Source organism: Podarcis bocagei, assembly GCF_964188305.1.
Source record: "Podarcis bocagei genome assembly, chromosome: 9".
Taxonomy (NCBI): Eukaryota; Metazoa; Chordata; class Lepidosauria; order Squamata; family Lacertidae; genus Podarcis; species Podarcis bocagei.
The window spans coordinates 10326886-10351896 of NC_138134.1; the positions used below are offsets into that span (position 1 = coordinate 10326886).

General features: G+C 44.7%; 1 protein-coding gene across 2 annotated transcripts in view; it reads right to left on the reverse strand.

The window, feature by feature from the left end:
* KCNIP4 (potassium voltage-gated channel interacting protein 4) overlaps positions 1 to 15306 on the reverse strand; it is a 437188-nt gene extending 421882 nt beyond the window's left edge. Inside the window, exon 1 of one of the 2 annotated variants that reach the window (XM_081207936.1) lies at positions 14844 to 15306. In XM_081207936.1, coding sequence (XP_081064062.1) covers positions 14844 to 14904 — 61 coding nt within the window. In that variant the 5' untranslated portion in view covers positions 14905 to 15306. The remainder of the gene's footprint in view (positions 1 to 14843) is intronic. The other variant, XM_081207941.1, reaches the window with a different exon arrangement.
* Positions 15307 to 25011: the final 9705 nt, after the last annotated feature.

The following is a 25011-nucleotide window of genomic DNA, read 5'->3' on the forward strand; positions in this document are numbered from 1 at the left end:
AATCCCTGTGATGGTGTGAGCTCCCGTTGTTCAGTCCCAGCTCCTTCCAACCTAGCAGTTCGAAAGCACGTCAAAGTGCAAGTAGATAAATAGGCGGGAAGGTAAATGGTGTTTTCGTGCACTGCTCTGGTTCGCCAGAAGCCACTATGTCATGCTGGCCACATGACCTGGAAGCTGTACGCCGGCTCCCTCAACCAGTAAAGCGAGATGAGCACTGCAACCCCAGAGTCATCTGCGACCGGACCTAACAGTCACGGGTACCTTTACCTTTACCTATTCAATTATGATTATTACTATTTTATGCCCTGCCACTCTGGGTGGCTTCCAACATATATAAAAACATAACAAAACTTTAACAATTTAAAAACTTCCCTATACAGGGCTGCCTTCACATGTCTTCTTAAGGTTGTAACTACTTATCCCCTTGGCCCTGGGAGTCACATGAGTCCATGTCCGCCATTTCTTGCATGAAAAATAGGGATGTCCTAAGGAAAACTGGGACATTCCGGGATCAAATCAGAAACCTGGATGACTTCTGTAAATCCGGGACTGTCCCTGGAAACTTGGATGGTCTGAAAGAGTTCAGCTGAGGGAAGATCCAGTTTGGGTGCTAAGGGTTTGGAGACTAGGGCAGGGTGTGGGCAAAGATGATGCAGGAAAAGCCGAGGACTTTCTTCCAGTCTGGAGCGAAACACAGGCTAAAGAATTTATTTGGATCTTTCAAAGCTCACCTTGGTTTTGAGGTCACGTTTAACAAGGCTGTATGTGTGCCAACAAAGGTCCGTATAGTTAAAGCTTTGGTTTTCCCAGTAGTGATGTATGGAAGTGAGAGCTGGACCATCAAGAAGGCTGATTGCCAAAGAATTGAGGCTTTTGAATTATGGTGCTGGAGGAGACCATTGAGAGCCCCATGGACTGCAAGAAGATCAAACCTCTCCATTCTGAAGGAAATCAGCCCTGAGTGCTCACTGGAAGGACAGGTCCTGAAGCTGAGGCTCCAGAAGAGAAGACTCCCTGGAAAAGACCCTGATGTTGGGAAAGATTGAGGGCACAAGGAGAAGGGGACGACAGAGGACGAGATGGTTGGACAGTGTTCTCGAAGCTACCAGCATGAGTTGGACCAAACTGCGGGAAGCAGTGAAAGACAGGAGTGCCTGGCGTGCTCTGGTCCATGGGGTCACGAAGAGTCGGACACGACTAAACGACTAAACAACAACAACAACATGTATGATTAAAGGACTGGAGGAAAGTTTCTAGCTCAAAATATTGTTCTAGACAAAGCAGGACAAACAGTCCCGTGTTTATTGAGTGCCTAGCTTTGCAAATAAAAAAGAGTGATGCACTCAATTCAAAGAGCCAAAAGGCAGCCACTGAAAAATATCCAGTGTCTGGCCAATGTTGCAAGCTGCCTGGTGCCAATTTTCCTTTGGCCCAAAATATTATGCAGCAGGTTTTGCTAACTAAGAAATATTAAGAGTGCTGCTTGAAGAAGCTATAGCCCAACCCAATGTGTTGTTTACTCAGAACTTAGTCCCACTGAGTGCCGTTGGGCTTCTTCCCAAGTAAGTGTGCAGAGACTGCAAACCATAATCTTTATTCCAAAGAAAACAGAGGTAAATTGTTCTATTTTTATTTTTTTTTAGAAAACAATGCGGAAAAGAGAACCATTACTCAAGCAGCTTTTCTACATAGTAGCAATACATTTCATCTGAAAGAAAAATATCACTGTAGTTTACAAAATGCAAAAATGAACAGTTAACCATATGTGTTGTTGTTTTTGTTGTTGTTGTTGTTGTTGTTGTTGTTGATGATGATGATGATGATGATGATGTTATTTCCTCAGCCACTCTGGGCTGCTTCCAGCACATATAAAAATATAATAAAACATCAAACATTAAAAGCTTCTCAATACAGGGCTGCCTTCTGCTCTCTTCTAAAACTTGTGTAGTTCTTTATCTCGTTGACATCCGATGGGAGGCCATTCCACAGAGAGTGCACCACTGCCCCCAAGGCTAGGGTTGCTATACGTCTCAACAACTTGTGTCCGGAGTTTAACTTTTTAAAATATGGCAACCCTACCCTCTGCCTGGTTCCCTGTAACTTCACTTCTCACAGTGAGGGAACTGCCAGAAGGCCCTTGGACCTCAATGTCCAGGCTGAATGATGGGGTGGAGACGCTCCTTCAGGTATACTGGGCCAAGACTTTAAAAATCTGCACCAACACTTTGAATTGTGCTCGGAAATGTACTGGAAGCCAGTGAAGATCCTTTAGGACCGGTGTTATGTGGTCCCAGCGGCCGCTCCCAGTCACCAGACTAGCTGCCACATTCTGGATTAGTTGTCGTTTCCAAGTCACCTTCAAAGGTAGCCCACACAGAGTGCATTGCTGTAGCTCTAAAGCTCTCTTCAGGCCTTCCACTACATGTGATGACCAGGGAGGGGTAGCAGAGGGAAGGGATCTCAACAGGCTTTCCTCCTCCATCACATCACCTTTGCGACTCCTGCAGTTCTCCACATCTTGGGGGCTAAACCTCCATTGAGGGAGATCCTTTTTATACTGGCACAGACTCCTTTGCCAGGTTTATAAATGGCACTGGGTGTCTACACAAGTTGAGCATGCTCCTCACACAATAATCATCACAGAGTCAGAGGAAGAATACCTCAGCAAGACTTAATGTTGGGGCCAGCCTGAGGTGCAGACAGCCATAATTAGGCTGGGACCTGGAGACTCTGTTCTCCAGCCCAGAGGTCGACAAGCCAGGCTCCCAGTACAAACACAAAGTTGTATACTAGCAAATGCATAGGTTTGAAATGAAGCAGTTTACCCATGACCAGGAGCTCCCGTTTTTGCTCAATCCCTGGCCATTGTCACCTATTTTTCTGTTTTCATGCACAAAGACCACTGAGGAAGACCAAGCTCAAAAACACATTTGGGTTTTGTGATAGTCAATTACATTCATTTAGTTTGTTGAGCTTTTGCTGCAGCGTGACAAATTATGGGCTACATTTCTTCAGTCTGTTGATATTTTGCAAATGTTACAGTATGTTTATATTATTTTGCTTAGTATACAGAATCACAGAATCGTAGCACTGGAAAGGACCATGTAGGGTCATGTAGTCCAACCCCTGGAACACAGGAATCTTTTGCCCAATCTTGAACCCACAACCCTGAGATTAAGGGTCTCATGTTCTACAAACTGAGCTATCCCAGTAATCAGATATGTATTGCTTTTAATTGTTATTAGATCCCATTAAATTATTGTTAAAGTATAAACACACACATGTATGTATATACGTATGTTTTTGTGTAATATGCATTTACATTAGTTAACAATGAATTGATTCCGACTGCAAATAAATACTAGGCAGTTTCCAAGTTCTTAGCTTTATTTGCTAAATACGAGTAAAATAAGCATGCTAAAATAGATCACTCTGGGGAATCTGAACATTTTCCAGAGCAAATTATCCTAATATTTTCCAGATGATTTACCACAAAACCCACATCATTGGATAAATGCCATTTTTCAAAGTGATGCCACCAACACATTTTTTTCCTTCTAATATGCTTTGGTATTTCCTAATGCACAGTGTCAAACATACACCCAGCACTTTATCTAACCCTCCTGAGTATACAATATGGCCACTAACTGTACCCAATAACTTAATGCAGAAAAATCTATCAGAGAAATGGTGCATACTAGTTTTCTTTTGGCATGCTGGGAGCTCCAGCTGTGAGAAAGGGGTGCAAATCAAGCATGGTGATTTCTCACTTCCAATCTCAAGGTATACCACTCCAGGGAAAACTTTAGCATTTGTTTCTGTTGAAAGCTTAAACTGGCCCTCTGGCATTACAATACCATTCATACACAATCACAGACATGAGGTTGCAGAACAGGTAAAAAGGTAAAGGACCCCTGGACAGTTAAGTCCAGCCAAAGGCAACTATGGGGTTGTGGCGCGCATCTCGCTTTCAGGCTGAAGGAGCCAGCGTTTGTCCACAGACAGCTTTCCAGGTCATGCGGCCAGCATGATTAAACTGCTTCTGGCGCAATGGAACACTGTGATGGAAACCAGAGTGCACAGAAAGGCCATTTACCTTATCACCGCAGCAATATCTATCTACCTACTTGCACTGGTGCGCTTTCAAACAGCTAGGTTGGCAGGAGCTCGAACAGAGCAACAGCAGCTCACCCCATCGTGGGGATTCGAACCACCGACCTCCTGATTGGCAAGCTCAAGAGGTTCGGTGCTTTAGACCACAGTGCCACCCACATCTCATAGATGCAAAATACCCAAGACAGACATCAGAATGCCTCCAAATGACTATTTTTTTGGGGGGGACAGGGTAGAACCATGATTTCCGGAGCCCAAATTCAAAGAATGCCACCAATAAACCCCAACACATGCAAAATCAAATCCCGTAAGAATAAAGTCCTAACTTAGAAGGAATGTTTGAGTCAGACTATATTTTTAAAACGTCAACAAGCTAGAGGTTCCTTCATTGTGTCAGTAGTTTAGAGAACAAAAGTGCTATAAAACTAATTTGCTCTTTGTCATTAAACTTGACCTATCTTTGGGTAATTTCTGCACTATGGGAGATGAAACTAGTCTGACGGCTGTGCTTTTGTTGACAGCTGCATTTCCTCACTTGCATGCACTTACTATGAAATATATTGTGCACCTCAAGCCAGAATGGAAACCTTCAGTTCAGTATAAATGGTTTCTGAAACTGCTTTCTTCCAGTGAAAGACAGGAACCCTAATGAATCTAAGTTTTATCATCCTGGGGATTTTATTCAACTATCTGACAGATGAAGCTGGAGGTGCTAAATCATCAGGTTGCAAAACACTTACTTGCTGGCATTGCAAGTTCTTTGGAAGGGCCCTGACAGCACATTGCTAACAGCTGAAGAGGTCTAGGCACATGCTGCATCGCTAAAGCTAAACCACATCACAACCTGGTTAATGACCTGGAGGGCAGTGGCAAACTTGGGGATTTAAAATTTCAGCGGGACCCATGGCAAAACCAACATTTACCCCCTTACTTCCTGTTGTTTGTAATTGCTGCAGAGTCCTGTGGTGCCCTCTTGACTCCACCCCCAGTGTGGGCAAATCAGTTGTGCTCCCCTAAATCTGCCTCTGTGGAGGACAGAGCTTCCTGGCAGGAGAGTGGAATGGAAGCATAATGTTTAACAGCTAATAATACGAATGTTTTGTCAGCTTTGGGGGGAGCCAGTGATAGGGGCCAACACAAAGTTTTGGGTCTAATAGACTAAAGGTAAAGGGACCCCCTGACCATTAGGTCCAGTCATGGCTGACTCTGAGGTTGCGGCGCTCATCTTGCTTTATTGGCCGAGGGAGCCGGCGTACAGCTTACAGGTCATGTGGCCAGCATGACAAAGCGGCTTCTGGCGAACCAGAGCAGTGCACAGAAATGCCGTTTACCTTCCCGCCGGAGCGGTACCTATTTATCTACTTGCACTTTGACATGCTTTCGAACTGCTAGGTTGGCAGGAGCAGGGACCGAGCAACGGGAGCTCACCCCGTCACAGGGATTCGAACCGCCGACCTTCTGATCGGCAAGTCCTAGGCTCTGTGGTTTAACCCACAGCGCCACCCGTGTCCCATTCTAATAGACTACTAGAAAGTAATAGCCAAGCAGCTCGGACTTTGGTGGCAAAGGGGTGGAAGGAAGAAGTAGTCCCGACAATAACGGATTGGCATAACAAGCTACAAGAATTTGCTGAAATGGCGCAGTTGACAAATAGCGTGAGAGGCAATTCAAAAGAAAAAATTATGGAAAGATATAAGATATATGTTCAAAAATACAGTAAAGGTTTGCTATCTATGCTAGCATTTGATTGACGTTGGAGACTGAGTAGAGAAATAAGACCAAGGGTACATATTGATATGGGACTGTATTAGATAAAATGTAAACAAACATACAATAATAAGAGTACATTCATTTGTTAAAAAAGGGATATACAACTGGATAGACAGGAAGTCCAAAGTGCTGGTATATATATGATTTGGGAGTAGTTTTTGGTCCTTGTTTTTTCTTCTTTCTTTCTTCTTTAAGTATATAAACTTTGTATACATACTGAAAATTATAGTATAATAAGCCTTGTGATGTAATATGATAATGTTTACCGATGAAACATAAGAACTTTAATAAATAAATAAAACTGCAAAAAAGTAATAGCCATGCATTCCTAATTTGTTTTCCAACAGCTCATATTTCAGATCAATTCACAAAGGGTACCGGGCATTTATTAGCTCATAAGAGGGGGGAAATCTCAATAGACAATTTCACCTGAATGATGACTCACATACTGCATGATATATCACCACTTGCTGGTTAAAGTAGAATTTAAAGTTTACCACACAGTGGAATTTCTGGCAGCTTCGGCCTCTTGTGGCTTAAGGTGTCAATTATGGACAGTTATTCTGGGAGTGCTTAACTGAACAAAACTTATTTCCATTTGTGTTGGGGAAGGGGACCCTAAACTGCAGAGAAATGTGCATCTCTTTCTCAAAAAAATTGTTTGCAAAGGAAGAGCAGCTGCAGAAAGCCCGCCAGTATCGTATATTTCCTGCCCAGAAAGCTGCTGGTTGCCTTAACCAGCCTTTGCCAGGTAAGGTGTTGGAAACTCAAAACAGTGGAGAGTAGTGCTGCTGGAAGCCACTTCTCTGCCTAAAGCAGAATCCACATGGTAGCCTGTCTCTTCCCTCTCCCTCCACTCCCAGCTAGGACAAACATTTCCAAAAATCTTCCTGCCCTGTTCTAACACCTGTTTCTGCCTTCACCTCTCCCTTCCAGAGTGGTGCATGCTCTGGTTATCTCTCGCTTGGACTACTGCAATGCGCTCTATGTGGAGCTACCTTTGAAGGTGACCCAGAAACTACAACTAATCCAGAATGCGGCAGCTAGACTGGTGACTGGGAGTGGCTGCTGAGACCATATAACACCGGTCCTGAAAGACCTACATTGGCTCCCAGTCTGTTTCCAAGCACAATTCAAAGTGTTGGTGCTGACCTTTAAAGCACTAAATGGCCTTGGTCCAGTATACCTGAAGGAGCGTCTCCACCCCCATTGTTCTGCCCGGACACTGAGGTCCAGCTCTGAGGGCCTTCTGGTGGTTCCCTCAGTGTGAGAATCCAAGTTATAGGGAACCAGGCAGAGGGCCTTCTCGGTAGTGGCACCCGCCCTGTGGAACGCCCCACACACACACACCAGATGTCAAAGAGAACAAGTACCACCAGATTTTAGAAGACATCTGAAGGCAGCCCTGTTTAGGGAAGCTTTTAATGTTTGATGCATTACTGTATTTTAACATTTTGTTGGAAGCCACCCAGAGAGGCTGGGGAAGCCCAGCCAGATGGGCGGGGTATAAATTAATTTATTATTATTATTATTATTATTATTATTATTATTATTATTATTATACCAGCTGAAGCAGCTAACTTCACCCTGCTTCACTGCAAGACCCTCTCTGGTAGGGACCAAAGTAGAAAGACTCCAAGTCTCTGAAACAACCCCCACTTAATAGCTCTAGGGTTGCCATATTTTGAAGAGCAAAAAAGGACACATTCACCAACTTGTACGTTTAACTATGGGTCGCTGTGGCGACACTCATTTTTTAAAAGGAGGACGTGTCCTGGAAAAAGAGGACATACGGCAACCCATTTACAAACCCTACAACTGAATTATTTTGTCTGAATGGGTAGAAACATTATTGTTTACTTGTTCTTTGCAGTCCAACACATTCTTAATTTACAAATTTAATAAATCAATATGGGCTGGTGGGAGGCAGGGCTTATTGGTTTGTTTGTGTTGCATTGTGTATTTTCTGCTCTCATTTTGTATTGTTATGTTGTGAACAGCCCTGCGATCTTCAGGTGAAGGGCGGTATTCAAATGCTCACTTCATTTATTTATAAAAGCATCTCTATACCAGGCCTTTCATAAAATACCAGCCTGACGTACAGCAGTAGAAAAACATAAAAGCCATTACAAGTGGTGCAAATTGATTGTGAAAACGACTAGCTCCTCGAGAAAGAATTTAACAACTGCACAGTCCTGTCAACACAAAAGGAATATTCAAGGGATGACTGAAAGTCAAAAGTGTGGAAGCTCTGCTGGAAGAGTCTTCCACGGCATGGGACCAATGACTCCAAACGCCTGAATTCTGTAACACGGTAGACAAGTGACAGCATTCCTCTGGATGATCTCAAAGATCCTGCTGGGATATTCCTGCCTTATTTATGGGCATCAGGAAGGAGCAAGCATGAAAGCTTCAGAATACCACCAGCCTTCCAATTGCAAGTCAATACAGCTATATGTGTACATGCAGAAACGGAAACTGCTTCTCAGATTTTCAACATGTTCCCCTGTTTTTGTTTTAAAGGTAAAGGGACCCCTGACCGTTAGGTCCAGTCGTGGCCGACTCTGGGGTTGCGGTGCTCATCTCGCTTTATTGGCCGAGGGAGCGTACAGTCATGTGGCCAGCATGACTAAGCCGCTTCTGGCAAACCAGAGCAGCACACAGAAACGCCGTTTACCTTCCCGCCGGAGTGGTACCTATTTATCTACTTGCACTTTGATGTGCTTTCGAACTGCTAGGTTGGCAGCAGCAGGGACCGAGCAACGGGAGCTCACCCCATTGCGGGGATTCGACCACTGACCTTCTGATCGGCAAGTCCTAGGCTCTGTGGTTTAACCCAAAGTGCCACCCATGTCCCTTGTTTTCGTTTTAGGAACACCTTTAAGTCCCCTGCCCCAGGACTACTGGATCACAGTTTAAGAACCCCAACACTTACCCCTACATGAGCCAGAAGATAATAACATCAGCTCTGAATTTGGGCCACTTTCTAACACATAACAGGAATAGTTCAGGTTTCTAATACAGCTGCGTAAAGATATACCAGTACATGAAATCTATCATGCAACAGTGAGGTGTTGAGTTTCAAGATCTCAGTGAGATGTTCATTGAAAGAAGATAATAAGCCTTCAGAGACTTAAGTGAAAGACAGCAATTATTGCCTGCAATTCTTATGTTCATATTTATTCATCCCACTATGGTTTTGCTTGTCATCGCATTTCTATCCCACCTTTCCTTCCATATAACTGTTGAGTACATTTTAAAACTAAAAATCTTCAGTCATCAGCTTAGGGAGACTGAAAAGTTCGTTCACAATACAACGCCACTGCTGGCATTTGTCTCTCAATACCGGAAACATCCCATTGACCATTCCACATTAAAGGTCTATTAATTTATCATTAAATGACCCAGCAGATCTGTGATTTCTAGGGGTGAAGGAGAGAATGAAACAGTCAGATACCATGGAACTAAAAATCTAGCTCTACAAGACCAAGTAGATCTTTAAACTGTTTTCTCTAGTGCACAAGAGCAGCCCGCACCTCTCGTGCTGTATGGTGAATGGCCTTTGAAATGGAGGGAATTTTCAAAAGAAATCGGAAGTGGAGATCAGTTGGAGCAAAGGTGACTCACAACGCTGTCCCTGCCATTGGGCAGAGGAATCTGGTGTCATGAAAGGACAGGAAGTTGCTGGATGTTTAAGTCATTGTTACCGTATTTTTTGCACCATAACACTCACTTTTTTCCTCCTAGAAAGTAAGGGGAAATGTCTGTGCGTGTTATGGAGCGAATGCCTGCAGGTGGCGGGGGGGGGGGGATCTGCTGCAGTCGTGAGCAGTGGATCCATGGTTCCCCTTCCTTCCCTCCTCCGTGGTTACAAAGCATGGATCCACATGGATCCTCAGGATTTTTGCATTGGGCTACTCCAAACTCACTGTCAGATCACATGTCTGTGGCCACAGCATGAACCACAAAAATCATATATCCACTATTTCATTTAGAATTTTTTTTTTATTGTTTTCCTCCTCTAAAAACTGCATGCGTGTTATGGTCTGGTGCGTGTTATAGAGCGAAAAATACGGTATATTTTTGCTCCGAAGGAGAGGCATTGGTAGGATGCCTCAAGTGCCAAAATATATTGCGCACCTTGCCCTGAAGGGGGCATCATTTGCTGCTCCCCTGTCTCTGCTCAGGCCTGGTGACTTGGGGCCAGCAGAAGACCTTTGGGCAAACTAAGAGAAAAACAGGGCTTACTAAACAAAGGCATGCACAAAAATGCTTAAAGCAGCAGTTGCCAAAGAAGTAAGATCACACACTCAAATAGCTACTTCTTAAAATTCAAATGAGCCCTACTCCTTACTTTTTCAACATACAGAAATGTAAAAAAAGGTAAAGGACCTCTGGACGGTTAAGTCCAGTCAAAGGCGACTATGGGGTTGTGGCACTCATCTAGCTTTCAGGACAAGAGATTTATCCACAGACAGCTTTCGGGTCATGTGACCAGCAGGACTGAACCGCTTCTGGAGCAATGGAACACTGTGACAGAAACCAGAGCACATGGAAATGACATTTACCTTCCCGCCGGAGTGGTACCTATTTATCTACTTGCATTTTTGGTGTGCTTTCGAACTGCTAGGTTGGCAGGAGCAGGGATCGAGCAACGGGAGCTCACCTCATTGCGGGGATTCGAACCACTGACCTTCTGATCGGCAAGCCCAAGAGGCTCAGTGGTTTAGGCCACAGCGCCATCTACATCCCCATACAGAAATGTACATCCATTTTAATAGGGATCGGGTTATGGGTCTTAAAACATTTCCAAATCTATAATTAAAGTGAAACAATTAATTAAAGTGGAACTACACAATTCACAGACAGATTCACCTTTATAGTTGCCAGGTTTCTTTCATGACAGGCCTTTATGGCTTTCACAGCAGCCAGGCACATATAGCAGGTGAAGCTGTTCCTGGCACATTGATAAACCAATGAGAAAAGCTACATCAACTCCTTTCCAGCATTTCAAGCTGCTACGAAAAATTCCAGAGCCCTGGAAGGAATAGAAGCTGGCAACCCTACCTATGACTCTTTGAGTGAGGTGAGACTCTGTCATGGGACACCTTCAGCAGTGCCACGAATGCGCATCATCCCAGCAACACTAAATGAGTTAAAACTGACCACTTCAACACATCCATTGCTGTTTAAAGAGCAGACAGAGTCTGCAGCTCCGCTGTTGTTTATGAATCTGCACTCAAGGCCAATGCACCTCGCTACACTGGCAGAAGCTAACAGTTTTACAGTTCCAAGGGCAGAGAAATAACAGCATGTTTCTGCAAGCTATATTTTATATTGGTTGCATCCAAACCCCTGCTTGTATGAGTGGGAAGCATTTTCTGATTGCTGATCCACCCTCCATCAGCAGACTCCTTCTAACTGTCTCCCTCCTTTATTTAAGACACACACTCAAGATCATGTCACGTAGTTGTCATGCCATCACCCGCTCGTATTTTAATTAACAGCTCACATTTGAGGATTTCCACCCAAACCAATTTGATACAGCAGCAGTTTTTTAATTATTATTATTTTTTAGCACAACTTCCTCTTTGCCTTTAGAAGCTTGCAGAGATTTCACAGGGGAAACTTCTTCTGGCATAGAAATATAGGCTACGTACACAACACATTTTATTCTCAAAACAAAAAAGACTGGGTACTTGTTTTCTTCTATGTTGTCCTAGATTGACACACTGTGGGGTAATGCAGAATCAATTTGAAAATAAAATTAAAACAGATGTAGGCAGTCCTGGCCATTGGGTCTGTATCTGCACCTGCCCAATGGCATTGCAGGTGGGGATATACCAAGATCACAATGGTCACTTCCTTCCTCATTCAGCTGGGGCATAGGAAAAGGCATGGATAACCTACTAAAGAGAGTTTTTTTCAAATGTGCATCCACTGATCACACTCACCTTTGTGGAAGACAGACCCCTAGCATCAATCTAGCTTGAAAGCAGCATGTTGTGGATGAGCATGAATGATTCTGGCTTGGGGAAAAAATACATTTTTTTCTGCTACAAATGGGATACCCAGCCATTGCTAGATTTCTGCGACCTCCAGAAGCAGAGCCAGGGAGAGCTGACAACTAAGTCTAGACCAGGGTTTCCCAAACTTGGGTCTCCAACTGTTTTTAGACTACAACCTCTATCAACCTTAGCGAGCAGGACCAGTGGTCAGGGATGATGGGAATTGTAGTCCCCCAAAAAAGGTGAAGACCCAAGTTTGGGAAACCCTGGTCTAGATTATGTTATCTTCAGACTCGGGAGCCACTTTTAACCCAAACATGCATTTGGGGCCCCATTTCTTAATATTTTACTCTATATTTGCATGGTAGTGTGCGCCTATACCCACCTTAGATCAAGTTGTGATCCCCTAGTGGTCTGAACAACTTTCAAGATGCCTTGTCATTTCAAAACAAAAAAAATGGTTTGCGGGCTATGAGGGCAGCAACTGGTGTGTTTTTCAACATCTTAATTAGGGCATGATTTTTTGAAAAATAAAATGCATGCTGTTCTTCAGTTTGTCCTACCAGTATGAAAACTTTAGTGGCTGTGGTGTTTAATAAGGAATTCAATGCCCACGGGGCATTAGCAACCTGTTTTGATTCATATAAATACATATATATACTGCAACAAACTCCTTGACTTAACAAAATTTATGTAAAGACTCTCCTCCTGCAAGAGAGGGGAGTGGTTGTGGTCGGGAGCCGGACTCCGCCTCAAGCAGGGGGCGTTAGCCCCCTGCCTCCCACTCACCTGGCTGGCCTACGCCCACGGGCAGGCACCCAACCAGGTGCCTGTGAGGGGGCATGTTTAGCAGCCCAAATTGCTGTGGCACCAGCTGTCCGGCCTCACTTTTCGTCGTCCCGTCACAAGTCACCCACCCTCCACTCTCTTAGAGCTCAGGGTCTCAGTTTTCTTTTGGCCTTGCTATGGACCTTAGGTTGGTCGCCCTGGTTGTCCGGGGGGGCTGGTAGGAATTTTTCCATTTGGCATTAGGCTTTTTGGGTTTTTCGCCTACCTCGTAGCAATCGTCACAACTTTTGTGGTATTGGTGGGTAGGTTAGGCACTGGAATAATGTGTTGTGGTGTGTCGAAGGGCTAGGTGTGGCCATCGCCTATGCCTTCAATTTTGGGGTATTCCGTTAAAGGAACCTGGCGGTCGTGTATTCTGTCCGATGCCTGCTTGGCGGGGGGCCATGGCACGACCCTCGGTGACATCAGGGAAGAGCTTATAGTTGGATTAGCATCAACAGGCTCCACCTACTGGTGAATAAACCCCCCTGTTTTAGACTCACCCCTCTCTGAGGGGGTGGAGTCAGCTGATGTAATCCAATGCCTAAGCCAATACCTTTTCACTTGCTGTAATCAATAAAGTTGTGGCCTTTTCTTGCCCATTAACCTTATATCACGTGTCCTCGTGTTTTCATTCCACTACGCGGGGATCGGGTCCTCGAACCACAACACTTGTTTGTAATAAAACCGCTAAGCGAGTTTGCAAGATGTCTTAAAATTATCAACAAGAAACAGTTAAAAAACAACTAATTTTAATTATTTTTAAATGTTTTAACAGTAAAATATATTTCAACATGTCAACATCAACACGTCTGGGTGAGCTTGATGTCCTCATTTCATCTCTAAACTCAGCATCCATCATAGGATACCTCAACTGCAACATTCTGTCCGTGGCAACAAGGACCCAGACTCTAATTAGGTGAAAAGGGAACATTTCCGCTGTTGTGTCTTCTCCTGTTGCAAGACACTGCTATTGAAAACACAATTCTGGAAGAAAGCCTGCCTTCTGTGCAACTTTTAATAGCCATCTGAGGTCTGGACCCATGACACCCTAAGAGCCACATTAAGACATAACGCTCCAACTGCTTCCTTACCAAGACCCAAAACAAAAATGCTTTAAGAATGCAAAACTTGGTTACAAAAACAAAGCCCTAGATTGGTCCCACACCCAGCTCAAAGTTTAGGATTGCAGACTAGGTGGTTAAATGCGGACAGTGATAAGTAAACAGCCATTTTTATTTTTTCTAACTGCCAAGTAAACATGCTTAGGATCAGGTTGTAAATTAAAAGTTACCAGTTTTTAAACGGCCCGCTCCCACTCAGGCTCAGGAGCCTTTCCTGCAGAAATTTAGCAGGGGAAACTCATCCTGAACTTCGTTCCAGAAAAATGACACCTATTGAATTTCTGCACGCCAGCCAACAACTTTCCTTTTAAATGCAGTATAGAAGAAGTCGATCATGGCAGGGGCAAGCCAAGGAGAAGGGAGATTTGGAAACAGACCTCCCTCTAAATGGCATTATTCTGAAGGTGCAGGTTGCAGGGTTGCAAGCAGGGGAAAGCATCCAAATAAGTTTTACTCAGAGTAAACCCAGTGAAATTAAGGAACCTAAGTCAACTCCATTAACGTCAATGGGTCTACGACCAGCGCTAGTGACACCCCAACATCTTTCCTTCTCCCTCCTACCATCCCTTGCGTGTTTACTCCGAAGTAAACCCCGCTGCTTTCCATTCAGATGTTCTATCCCCTAATAAACGAGAAACCCAACTTGCTTATGACTCATTCCGAGGGGTGAGTGATCACGTTCTTCAAACGTGAGTTAGCAACAGGGCTATAAAGGGAAACAGTGTTGGCATTCCAATATATTAGTTCCTCTTTCCTTTATTTCAAGGAAAAAAGTCAGTACCAGCAAGGTTGGAGAAGGAAAACATATGTTCACACACACACACACGCACACGCCGGCAGGATTTGGCACTGCTGCCACGCGACCCTCGAGCACCGCATCTGCTTGCAAAGCAAACGCACAAATATTTGCAAAAAGCGCATGCAAAAGGCAGGCAAAAAGCCTGTCTTAGTAGCCCCAAACCGGACTGGGAAAAGCCCCGTGCTGCGCTGGCAGCCCTACCGCCTGCGGAGCTCGCTTCCTCCAGCTGGGCAGAGATGCTGGCCACTCTCCGGGCGTTCATGGCGGGCGGCGGCGTTGGAAGCGCCCGGCGCGCAACGGGCAGACGGAGGAGCAGCGAGCAGGCGGGTCCCGCGTCGGCTGGAGCCTCTGTGTGAGAAGATTCCAGGGCAGCGTCTCTATCTCGGCAACCCCCACCTTTTTTGGGGTGGGTGGGGAGGGCAAGCGGCGGGAGGACTCACGAGGGAGCTTCCTCCGTTCACCTCGCCGCGCGCAAAGACCTCCTGCCCACCCCCGGCTGCTGATTCACTTGCGCAAGGGGCGAGATCCGTGGAAGGGGAAAGGAAGCACGGGGGAAGTGGCTAGGCAGAGAGGCTAGGAGGATCCTAACCAGCTGAGGAGTGTGTGGGTTTTTACTCGGAAGTAAAGCCCCGCAGGACTTAACTTCGCAGTCCTTCAGAATGGCGTCCCGAGTTGGTGCGCGCAGAGGAGTGGGCCCCAAGGCTGCGATGCTTACTCGGAAGCAGGAGCGCTTGAAGGAGCGCGTGGTGGCAAGCCTGAATCCCCTTTCCTGAAAGGAAGCCCGGTGATTTTTAGCGGAGCTGTGGGATCATCGAACTAAAACCTCAGCCAGAAAAATCAAGACCCCCATTCATTCATTCCTCCCTCCCTCCTTCCTTGGCTGTCGCGCATCAGACCCACCTTCTTCTGCTGGCTACTGTGGTTTTAACAGCTGTGTGACAGGTAGACATCCCACTGGTGCACCTTTCGCGCTTCCTAAATTGCAGGGTGGAAGGTTGCACCTGTTGACTTTCTGTTGGAGAAATCAAGCTGTTGTCATGGGCGACGGGGGCTGCTACACCCTCTCACTAAGCACCCCAGTTTCTTGTAACAATGGCAGAAATTCAACTGGTCTCGATTTTTACAAACCAGAGATACAGTAATGGAATAGTTGCACCTGCTGGATACCTGCCTTATACAGATTGAAAAGCAGGAAAGATACTTCCCGTTCCTGGCAGTGGCGTAGCGTGGGTTGTCAGCACCCAGGGCAAGGCAAGTAATTTGTGCCCCCTAACCGGTGGATTTGCGCCCCCTAACCCTAACCCCCAGATGTTGCGCCCGGTGCGGCCAGCCCCCCCTGCACCCCCCACGCTACGCCACTGGTTCCTGCCATAAACAGTCCATCTACCAAAGGACTGACTGCCTTCTTATGTAGACTGTTCACCCTTATATGATCATTTTCTCTGAGGTTTTGATCTGGCAATGGTATTTCCCATTTATTCATGCTTGCTTGCTTGCTTAAATCTAGCTTAGAAGCAGGGTGGCTGCCATAACACTGATTCTTTAACTTTTGATGACTTCCAGCTGTTGGTCAAATGTTACAGGACAGCATCAGACACACCTGTTAAACCTATTAAGTACTGAGAGGATGAGATGTCCACGTTTTAGAGCAAAAGGACCACACTTGTGGAGGAAGCCAAACCCTCCCCGCTTTTTTGTTGCCTGAGTTCACTTCTGCTGTCCAGGCTCAGAGGAGCAGAAAAGACTGGGAGGAAGCTACAATCCATTCCAAAGCAGCAGAATTACTTGCCCTTAAAGGAGGAAAATTCAGCACAGAGAAAAGCCAGATGGGCTTCTCTAATGTCTGGTAGTTTTCATTCTTATACATGTTAGAAGGAAACATTTTTTGTGGGGTGGGCCGTGTCTCAAATTTAAATCCGACAAAAAGTGTGCCTGGGCTGATAGACATTTGTAGGGGAGCTGCTTAGATGCAATCAGTTTAAGTTTGAAGTCTCATGTTTTAATGACTGAGCTATCCCTTTAATAGTGACATTAAATGTAGGAGTTAGAAAATCATGTTGTTGTTGTTGTTGTTGTTGTTCAGTCGTTTAGTCGTGTCCGACTCTTCGTGACCCCATGGACCAGAGCACGCCAGGCACTCCTGTCTTTCAATGCCTCCCGCAGTTTAGTCAAACTCATGCTGGTAGCTTCGAGAACACTGTCCAACCATCTCGTCCTCTGTTGTCCCCTTCTCCTTGTGCCCTCAATCTTTCCCAGCATCAGGGTCTTTTCCAGGGAGTCTTCTCTTCTCATGAGGTGGCCAAAGCATTGGAGTCTCAGCTTCAGGATCTGTCCTTCCAGTGAGCACTCAGGGCTGATTTCCTTAAGAATGGATAGGTTTGATCTTCTTGCAGTCCATGGGACTCTCAAGAGTCTCCTCCAGCACCATAATTCAAAAGCATCCATTCTTCGGCGATCAGCCTTTATGGTCCAGCTCTCATTTCCATACATCACTACTGGGAAAACCATAGCTTTAACTATATGGACCTTTGTCTCTGCTTTTTAAGATGCTGTCTAGCTTTGTCATCACTTTCTTCCCAAGAAGCAGGCATCTTTTAATTTCGTGACTGCTGTCACCATCTGCAGTAATCATGGAGTCCAAGAAAGTAAAATCTCTCACTGCTTCCATTTCTTCCCTTTCTATTTATGAGGAGGTGATGGGACCAGTGGCCATGATCTTAGATTTTTATGTTGAGATTCTGACCATATTTTGCACTCTCCTCTTTCACCCTCATTAAGAGGTTCTTTAATTCCTCCTCACTTTCTCCAATCAAAGTTGTGTTATCTGCATATCTGAGGTTGTTGATATTTCTTCTGACAATCTTAATTCTGGCTTGGGATTCATCCAAGGTTTAAATTAAAGGCTTAAAGGTAAAGGTAAAGGGACCCCTGACCATTAGGTCCAGTTGTGGCCAACTCTGGGGTTGCGGCGCTCATCTCACTTTATTGGCCGAGGGAGCCGGCGTACAGCTTCCGGGTCATGTGGCCAGGATGACTAAGCTGCATCTGGCGAACCAGAGCAGCACACAGAAACACTGTTTACCTTCCCGCCAGAGTGGTACCTATTTATCTACTTGCAGTTTGACATGCTTTCAAACTACTAGGTTGGCAGGAGCAGGGACCAAACAAAGGGAGCTCACCCCGTCGCGGGGATTAGAACCGCCGACCTTCTGATTGGCAAGTCCTAGGCTCTGTGGTTTAACCCACAGATGCAATCAAATTAAGTTAAAAGTTAGAATCAGAGTTGGAAGGGAGCACAAGGATACCAAGTCAACCCCCTGCAATGTAGGAATCTTTTGCCCGATGTGGGGCTGGAACGCAGTACCCTGAGATTAAGAGTCTCACGCTTTAATAACTGAGCTAGCCCTTTAATGGTGGCATTAAATGTAGGAATTAGAAAATCATACGGGCAGGCATTTGTTGTTTTGTGGGGTGTTTTTGCTCAGTTCAGGCAGCAGTGAGAATGCATTGGCTCAGGGGCTTATTGCAGCCCCTCTAAGTCTCCCTAACTGAGGCAACCCTTCACTGGTCTTGTTCTGCATCTTCTCAAGGATTTTTGCATGGTTGGGACACATCTGTCATTGACCTGTGATGATGATGCCTGTTACTTGTCTGATGGAGAGAGGTTTTGTTAACAGAAATCTGCACTCGGAGTAGCTGGAATGTGGCGTATTTCACAAAGGTGGGAGTCAAATATACGTCTCCACCTACTTTTGCCTCTGGCTGCGCCCTTCAGTTCCCCACAAGCAAATTGGGGGGGGGGGTTGCATGAAACCAGGTGTTATACCACAAGGTCCAGGGCATTTCCTTTGTTGTAAAAGGCTGGTCTGGGAAAGAAGTGTGTTTGCTGCACAAGACCTTTCAATAAGTAATAACTGCACAAACTGACTTTTGTGATTAAATCCCACCTAAAAAGTGACATCTCTATAGAATTCAACTTGCCCATAGCCAAGAGTGTATAGGATTGCAGCCACCGTCTGAATCCAACCCAAGAAATTTATAGCAACTCTCCCTGCATTTTTGGATGATGTTCTACATATCCTGAGAGTGATTGATCCATGCTGCCATAGTCTGAGATACAATATAGAGAAAGTTGAGAGCATGAGCCATTTCTTAGATGGTTTTTATAGGCAGGATGGGATATATTTTACAATTGATCATATTACTCACGTGTGTGAGCAGAACGTTAAAACTTAAACCAATTAGTTATCAGAGTTTAAAACACCATCCCTTGCAGTTTTAAAATGGAAGCTTTGGGACCTGGCTGTGTAGCCTTATCCAGGTTGTGGTAACAGCCTGGATTTCCCTAATTTCCCTCTTAATTAAAATAATAATGCAAAAGACTGTGGCTTAAGCATAAAAATAGACTTTTGTTGTTGTTGTTGTTGTTGTTTAGTCGTTTAGTCGTGTCCAACTCTTCGTGACCCCATGAACCAGAGCACGCCAGGCACTCCTGTCTTCCACTGCCTCCGGCAAAATAGACTTTACCTACATAAAATATTGCACTTGATTCCAGCAGTAACAGTAACTAAAACAAGGCAGGCAAGTTCTACTTCTAGATTACAAAATGTATAAAGGTAAAGGTAAAGGTACCCCTGCCCGTTTGGGCCAGTCTTGCCAGACTCTAGGGTTGTGCGCTCATCTCACTCTATAGGCTGGGAGCCAGCGCTGTCCGCAGACACTTCCGGGTCACGTGGCCAGCGTGACAAGCTGCATCTGGCGAGCCAGCACAGCACACGGAACGCCGTTTACCTTCCCGCTGGTAAGCGGTCCCTATTTATCTACTTGCACCCGAGGGTGCTTTCGAACTGCTAGGTTGGCAGGCGCTGGGACCGAACGACGGGAGCTCACCCCACCGCGGGGATTTGAACCGCTGACCATGCGATCAGCAAGTCCTAGGCACTGAGGTTTTACCCACAGCACCACCCGCGTCCACAAAATGTAGAGTTGAGTTCAAAATGATTTGAGCAGAGAACAGAGAGATGTCTGTCTGCATCAAAAGCTTGGTGGAAAAGAGACATGAGTTCCAAGGCGAGTGAAGTAGAAAGGATTAAACGCTTTTTCTCCCACCAGAGAACTCAAGTGCAAATGATGTCACACAGTGCCCTCTCTAGCAATCAGGAACTCTATGTGTCTTAACCCCTTCATATCCTAAGTTAGCAAAACATGCAAAGTTATTTAGACTGCAAATTCCCACACTATTTCTTATAACAAGCAATTCTTCTGACAGCAAGAAGAATGTCGGCAAGAAGCCACACATGGCTGAATACAATACCTTAGTAATACACTATCACAGCTGGCCCATATTAAAGATTGGCAGCCCATTCTGAATGACTTTCATTCCCTACAGGGGTGCAGATAATGGTTAGTAATAATGGCATTAGGATCAAGAGGCAGAGATCTAAGAGAACTTTGGCCTGTCTATCCTGTTCACAACACCAACCCTTGAACTCAGAATAAAAATCAGCATGCACATTCAAGACACCATTTTGTCCCCAGAATTGCTTTCTTGGCCCATTCTTAAAGGGAGGGGTGAGAAGGATGCAACAACATGAGGCTGAGAGGTCAGGTTGAAAGACAATGTGTTGAACTCTCAGACACACTCATAAGGGTTCCTTGAAAAGTATACAATATAATGAATATATTCCTTGAGTGTTAAGAAGTCACACTGAAATTGTTTCAAACATGTATTCCCTAAGTTTCCACTCTGAACACTTCCTCAATTTTCACACCAATGAGCAGTGAAGATAGTGGGTTTTTAACAACAACAACAACAACAACATACTGCAATTTTATATTGAAAGTGGGGCCTCCTAGAATTCTGCTACCAAAGCATAATGTTTATGGCACTCCAAAAGTACAGCTGCCAGGACCAGAATTGCCCAAGAAGAATGTTAGACTGTTTTTGTAAGCCACTACAGCAGCAAGACTTTTATTAGCCAAAAATTGGAAATTGCAAGAAATACCGACAATAGAAGAATGGCAGATGAAGATGATGGACTTTTCAGAGCTGGCTGACCTGACTGGAAGAATCCGCGACCAGAAAGAGGAGGAAACACAAGAAGACTGGAAGGAATTTAAAGAATATTTAGTGAGATACTGTAATATAAGATAATTAGGAAATCCCTAGAAGTAACAGATTAGGCTAAGGGGTAGGAAAAGATTAATAATAAAGATTATTATGGATGACAATTGGAAGTAAGGTTAAGAAGTTTGTAATGAAAGAAGATACTGATGTTATAAATATGAAATTGGGAACTGCCAAATATGTAATATGATGAAATCCAGATTGGAGGGTGCCGAGGAAGTCTTTTAGCAATGTAAATACACCAGGGAATAATAAGAAGAAAATCTTCTTTTATTTTGTGTGTTTTTATTGTTAAGTTTTTATGTTGTGTCAAAGGTAATGTTTTTCTTTTGTGTTTTTGTCTATGTGTTATAAGAGAAAACGAATAATTTTTTTGGAAAAAACAAAACCGAAGTACAGCTGCCTTCTCAGGGATTGGATCCTGTTCCTCTTTCTGGAACATGTACTACATACTGCTTCAGGTTATTGCCACTATTAGGCACAATAGCATGGCAATCGGAAAAGTTCTGCAATTGCCAGTTTGAAACCCTTTTCAAGTGGTACAAGCCAGAACACAGGCCTAACGCCTCAGAAGGAGGTCTGCCCAACAGGAGGAACATAGTACTGAATATCTGAATCCCCTCAAAAAGCCAACTTCTTTGCTCGTTGAATACTAACCAACCTCCACTGCCCTCCTTAATATCTTGAGTGAGCAAAACAGTCCTACACATCAACAACTCTAATCTTTCTCTTTTAATCTCCCCCATTCTTACAGCTATTCTTTCTGCCTTTGCCAGTGGATTTTTTTTAAGCATACAAAAGAAAGGAGAAATGTACGCTGATAGAAACCCTACTTGCTTGATCAAATCCCAGTGCTATCTGTCTTTACAGCCATGGCGTTAGATCTACAAAAATCTATATTCACTGGTTCTCATGACTACTTATTGTTTAAGGTCTTTTTAATGCTTTGTCTTGCAGCTTTGCACTATTCCTTATTATTTTCTGAACATGAAACAGGTTGCTTCTTTTGTAACCATTCTCCAAAATAAAATTAAACTTGATTCAGAGAATCAATATCTCAGTACTCAGAAGATTAATTTGAGACATTGAGGGGGTGGAGGCTAGAAAAGGGGTTTTGGCAGCCAAGATGCAAGAGCGTTTTTTGAAGCTAACATAGCTTCTGCAGCCGACCCCTTTCTTAAAACCGGTGATGTTTGTGATGGGCAGGATTCTCAGCACAGCTTTTAAATATGCTCGTTGTTTTGTAGCAGAAAATGGCAGAGCACATTGCTAATAAATTTGAAGGAAATGGATGGATGGCAATACAACACTTCCTTATTGCTGCTAGAGGCATTCATTACGCTGAAGCATTCAGAAATGGTTTTGGAACTCTGAAATCAAACAGTAATGGTTATTAAGCTATTTATTGTCGTGATTAGGTTCTTCCTTACGTTGCTCCATTAAAAAAAAGGGGGGGGGAACGTTGCATCTGTTTATAAAAAATGCATGCATTTAATGTTTTCCTTTTCTTTCTTTTTTCATGTTGTCTTCTTGAGGGAGCACACAAAAAAGAGCACATTTTGCAAGTCAGTTTCAGAGAACAGACTACCCAATTACTAAGGAAACAAAGGACTACAGGGAAATCACCCTCTATTTATGCGCAGATAAAGAGCCCAATTCCTACAGACTGTTCCATACCAGCTTAGAGGCATAGGAGAGGATCGCAAGGCTGTGAAGATATAATACAAAATACAATGTAACATAATGCATATCAAACAAAACTGGTTCAGTCCAGGCTCCCATTTATCCTGAGGGAGCTACTACATTTGCGAGTTGGTGTGGACTACTGATCTGAGCAGTGGTTTACAGAAGGCCAAGTTCAAATCCCCACTCAGCCATGAAGTTCAATGGATGGCCTTAGACCTTGTTGTTGTTGTTGTTTAGTCGTTTAGTCGTGTCCGACTCTTCATGACCCCATGGACCAGAGCATGCCAGGCACTCCTGTCTTCCAATGCCTCCCGCAGTTTAGTCAAACTCATGCTGGTAGCTTCGAAAACACTATCCAACCATCTCGTCCTCTGTCTTCCCCTTCTCCTTGTGCCCTCCATCTTTCCCAACATCTGGGTCTTTTCCAGGGAGTCTTCTCTTCTCATGAGGTGGCCAAAGTATTGGAGCCTCAGCTTCAGGATCTGTCCTTCCAGTGAGCACTCAGGGCTGATTTCCTTCAGAATGGAGAGGTTTGATCTTCTTGCAGTCCATGGGACTCTCAAGAGTCTCCTCCAGCACCATTATTCAAAAGCATAAATTCTTTGGCGATAAGCCTTCTTTATGGTCCAGCTCTCACTTCCGTACATCACTACTGGGAAAACCATAGCTTTAACTATACGGACCTTTGTTGGCAAGGTGATGTCTCTGCTTTTTAAGATGCTGTCTAGGTTTGTCATTGCTTTTCTCCCAAGAAGCAGGCATCTTTTAATTTCGTGGCTGCTGTCACCTTAGACTGGGTGATCTCTCAGTCTAATCTACCTCTCAGGGTAGTTAGGGAGACAAAGTGCGAGACAAGAACCATATATTTCATTTTGAGCTCCTGGGGGAAAGGACAGGATCATTTAATATAAACAGTACTTCTAGAAGCTTTACATTAAAGAAATCCATATTCAAATTTGTCCAGATTATTGGAGGGGGGAATTGTGTTACTGTACCAAACGTTGGGGGGGGGGACCCAATAAAATGTCATACCAAGAGAGTATACATAGTAAAAGGTAAAAGGCAAAGGACCCCTGGATGGTTAAGTCCAGTCAAAGGTGACTAAGATTTGTGGCGCTTATCTCGCTTTCAGGCCAAGGGAGCCAGCGTTTGTCCACAGACAGCTTTCCAGGTCATGTGGCCAGCATGATTAAACTGCTTCTGGTGCAATGGAACACTGTGATGGAAACCAGAGTGCACAAAAATGACATTTTCCTTCTCGCCGCAGCAATATCTATTTACCTACTTGCACTGGCGTGCTTTCGAACTGCTAGGTTGGCAGGAGCTGGAACAGAGCAACAGGAGCTCACCCCATTGTGGGGATTTGAACCACCCACCTCCTGATTGGCAAGCTCAAGAGGCTCAGTGCTTTGTCCACAGACAGCTTTCTGGGTCATGTGGCCAGCAGGACTAAGCCGCTTCTGGTGAAACAGGACACCATGACAAGTGCTAGAGTGCACAGAAATGTTGTTTACCTTCCCGCCACAGCAGTACCTATTTATCTACTATATATAGGACTTGCTGATCAGAAGGTCGGCGGTTCGAATCCCCGCAACGGGGTGAGCTCCCGTTGCTCTGTCCCTGCTCCTGCCAACCTCACAGTTTGAAAGCAAGTCAAAGTGCAAGTAGATGAATAGGTACCGCTCCGGCGGGAAGGTAAACAGCATTTCCGTGCGCTGCTCTGGTTCGCCAGAAGTGGCTTAGTCATGCTGGCCAAATGACCTGGAAGCTGTACCCCGGCTCCCTCGGCCTATAGAGTGAGATGAGCACCGCAACCTCAGAGTCGGTCATGACTGGACCTAATGGTCAGGGTTCCCTTTACCTTTACCTACGGTAAATAGGTGCTGCTGCAGCGGGAAGGTAATTATAGTATATATAGTATATAGTATATATACATATGTATAATATTTGCTTTCGTAGATTTTCACGGGTACAGGAATGCAGGTTTTGGTGTCTTCGGGTGTCTTCCCGTGTAAGAGTTGGGGTGTCTAGGCGACGTTTCGACGAGGTCTCACTCGTCATCTTCAGGCTGGTGCTTTCGGCTTCTTGTTACTGGAACAGAGCAGGATCTCAGTGTTTGAGTTCCTATAAATACTGTTGAGGGGTGTGGTGTATAGCCTCCAACGTTCTGGGCAGAGAGGAAGTTCCCAGGTTAGTGTGTCTTTTCTTCTTTTGTTCATTAATTACTTGAGGGATATCTTGAGTGATTTCTTGAGTGATATTCTGAGTACCACTTAGGAGGGTCATTAGGTGTGGATTAGTTACTCAGAATATCACTCAAGAAATCACTCAAGATATCCCTCAAGTAATTAATGAACAAAAGAAGAAAAGACACACTAACCTGGGAACTTCCTCTCTGCCCAGAACGTTGGAGGCTATACACCACACCCCTCAACAGTATTTATAGGAACTCAAACACTGAGATCCTGCTCTGTTCCAGTAACAAGAAGCCGAAAGCACCAGCCTGAAGATGACGAGTGAGACCTCGTCGAAACGTCGCCTAGACACCCCAACTCT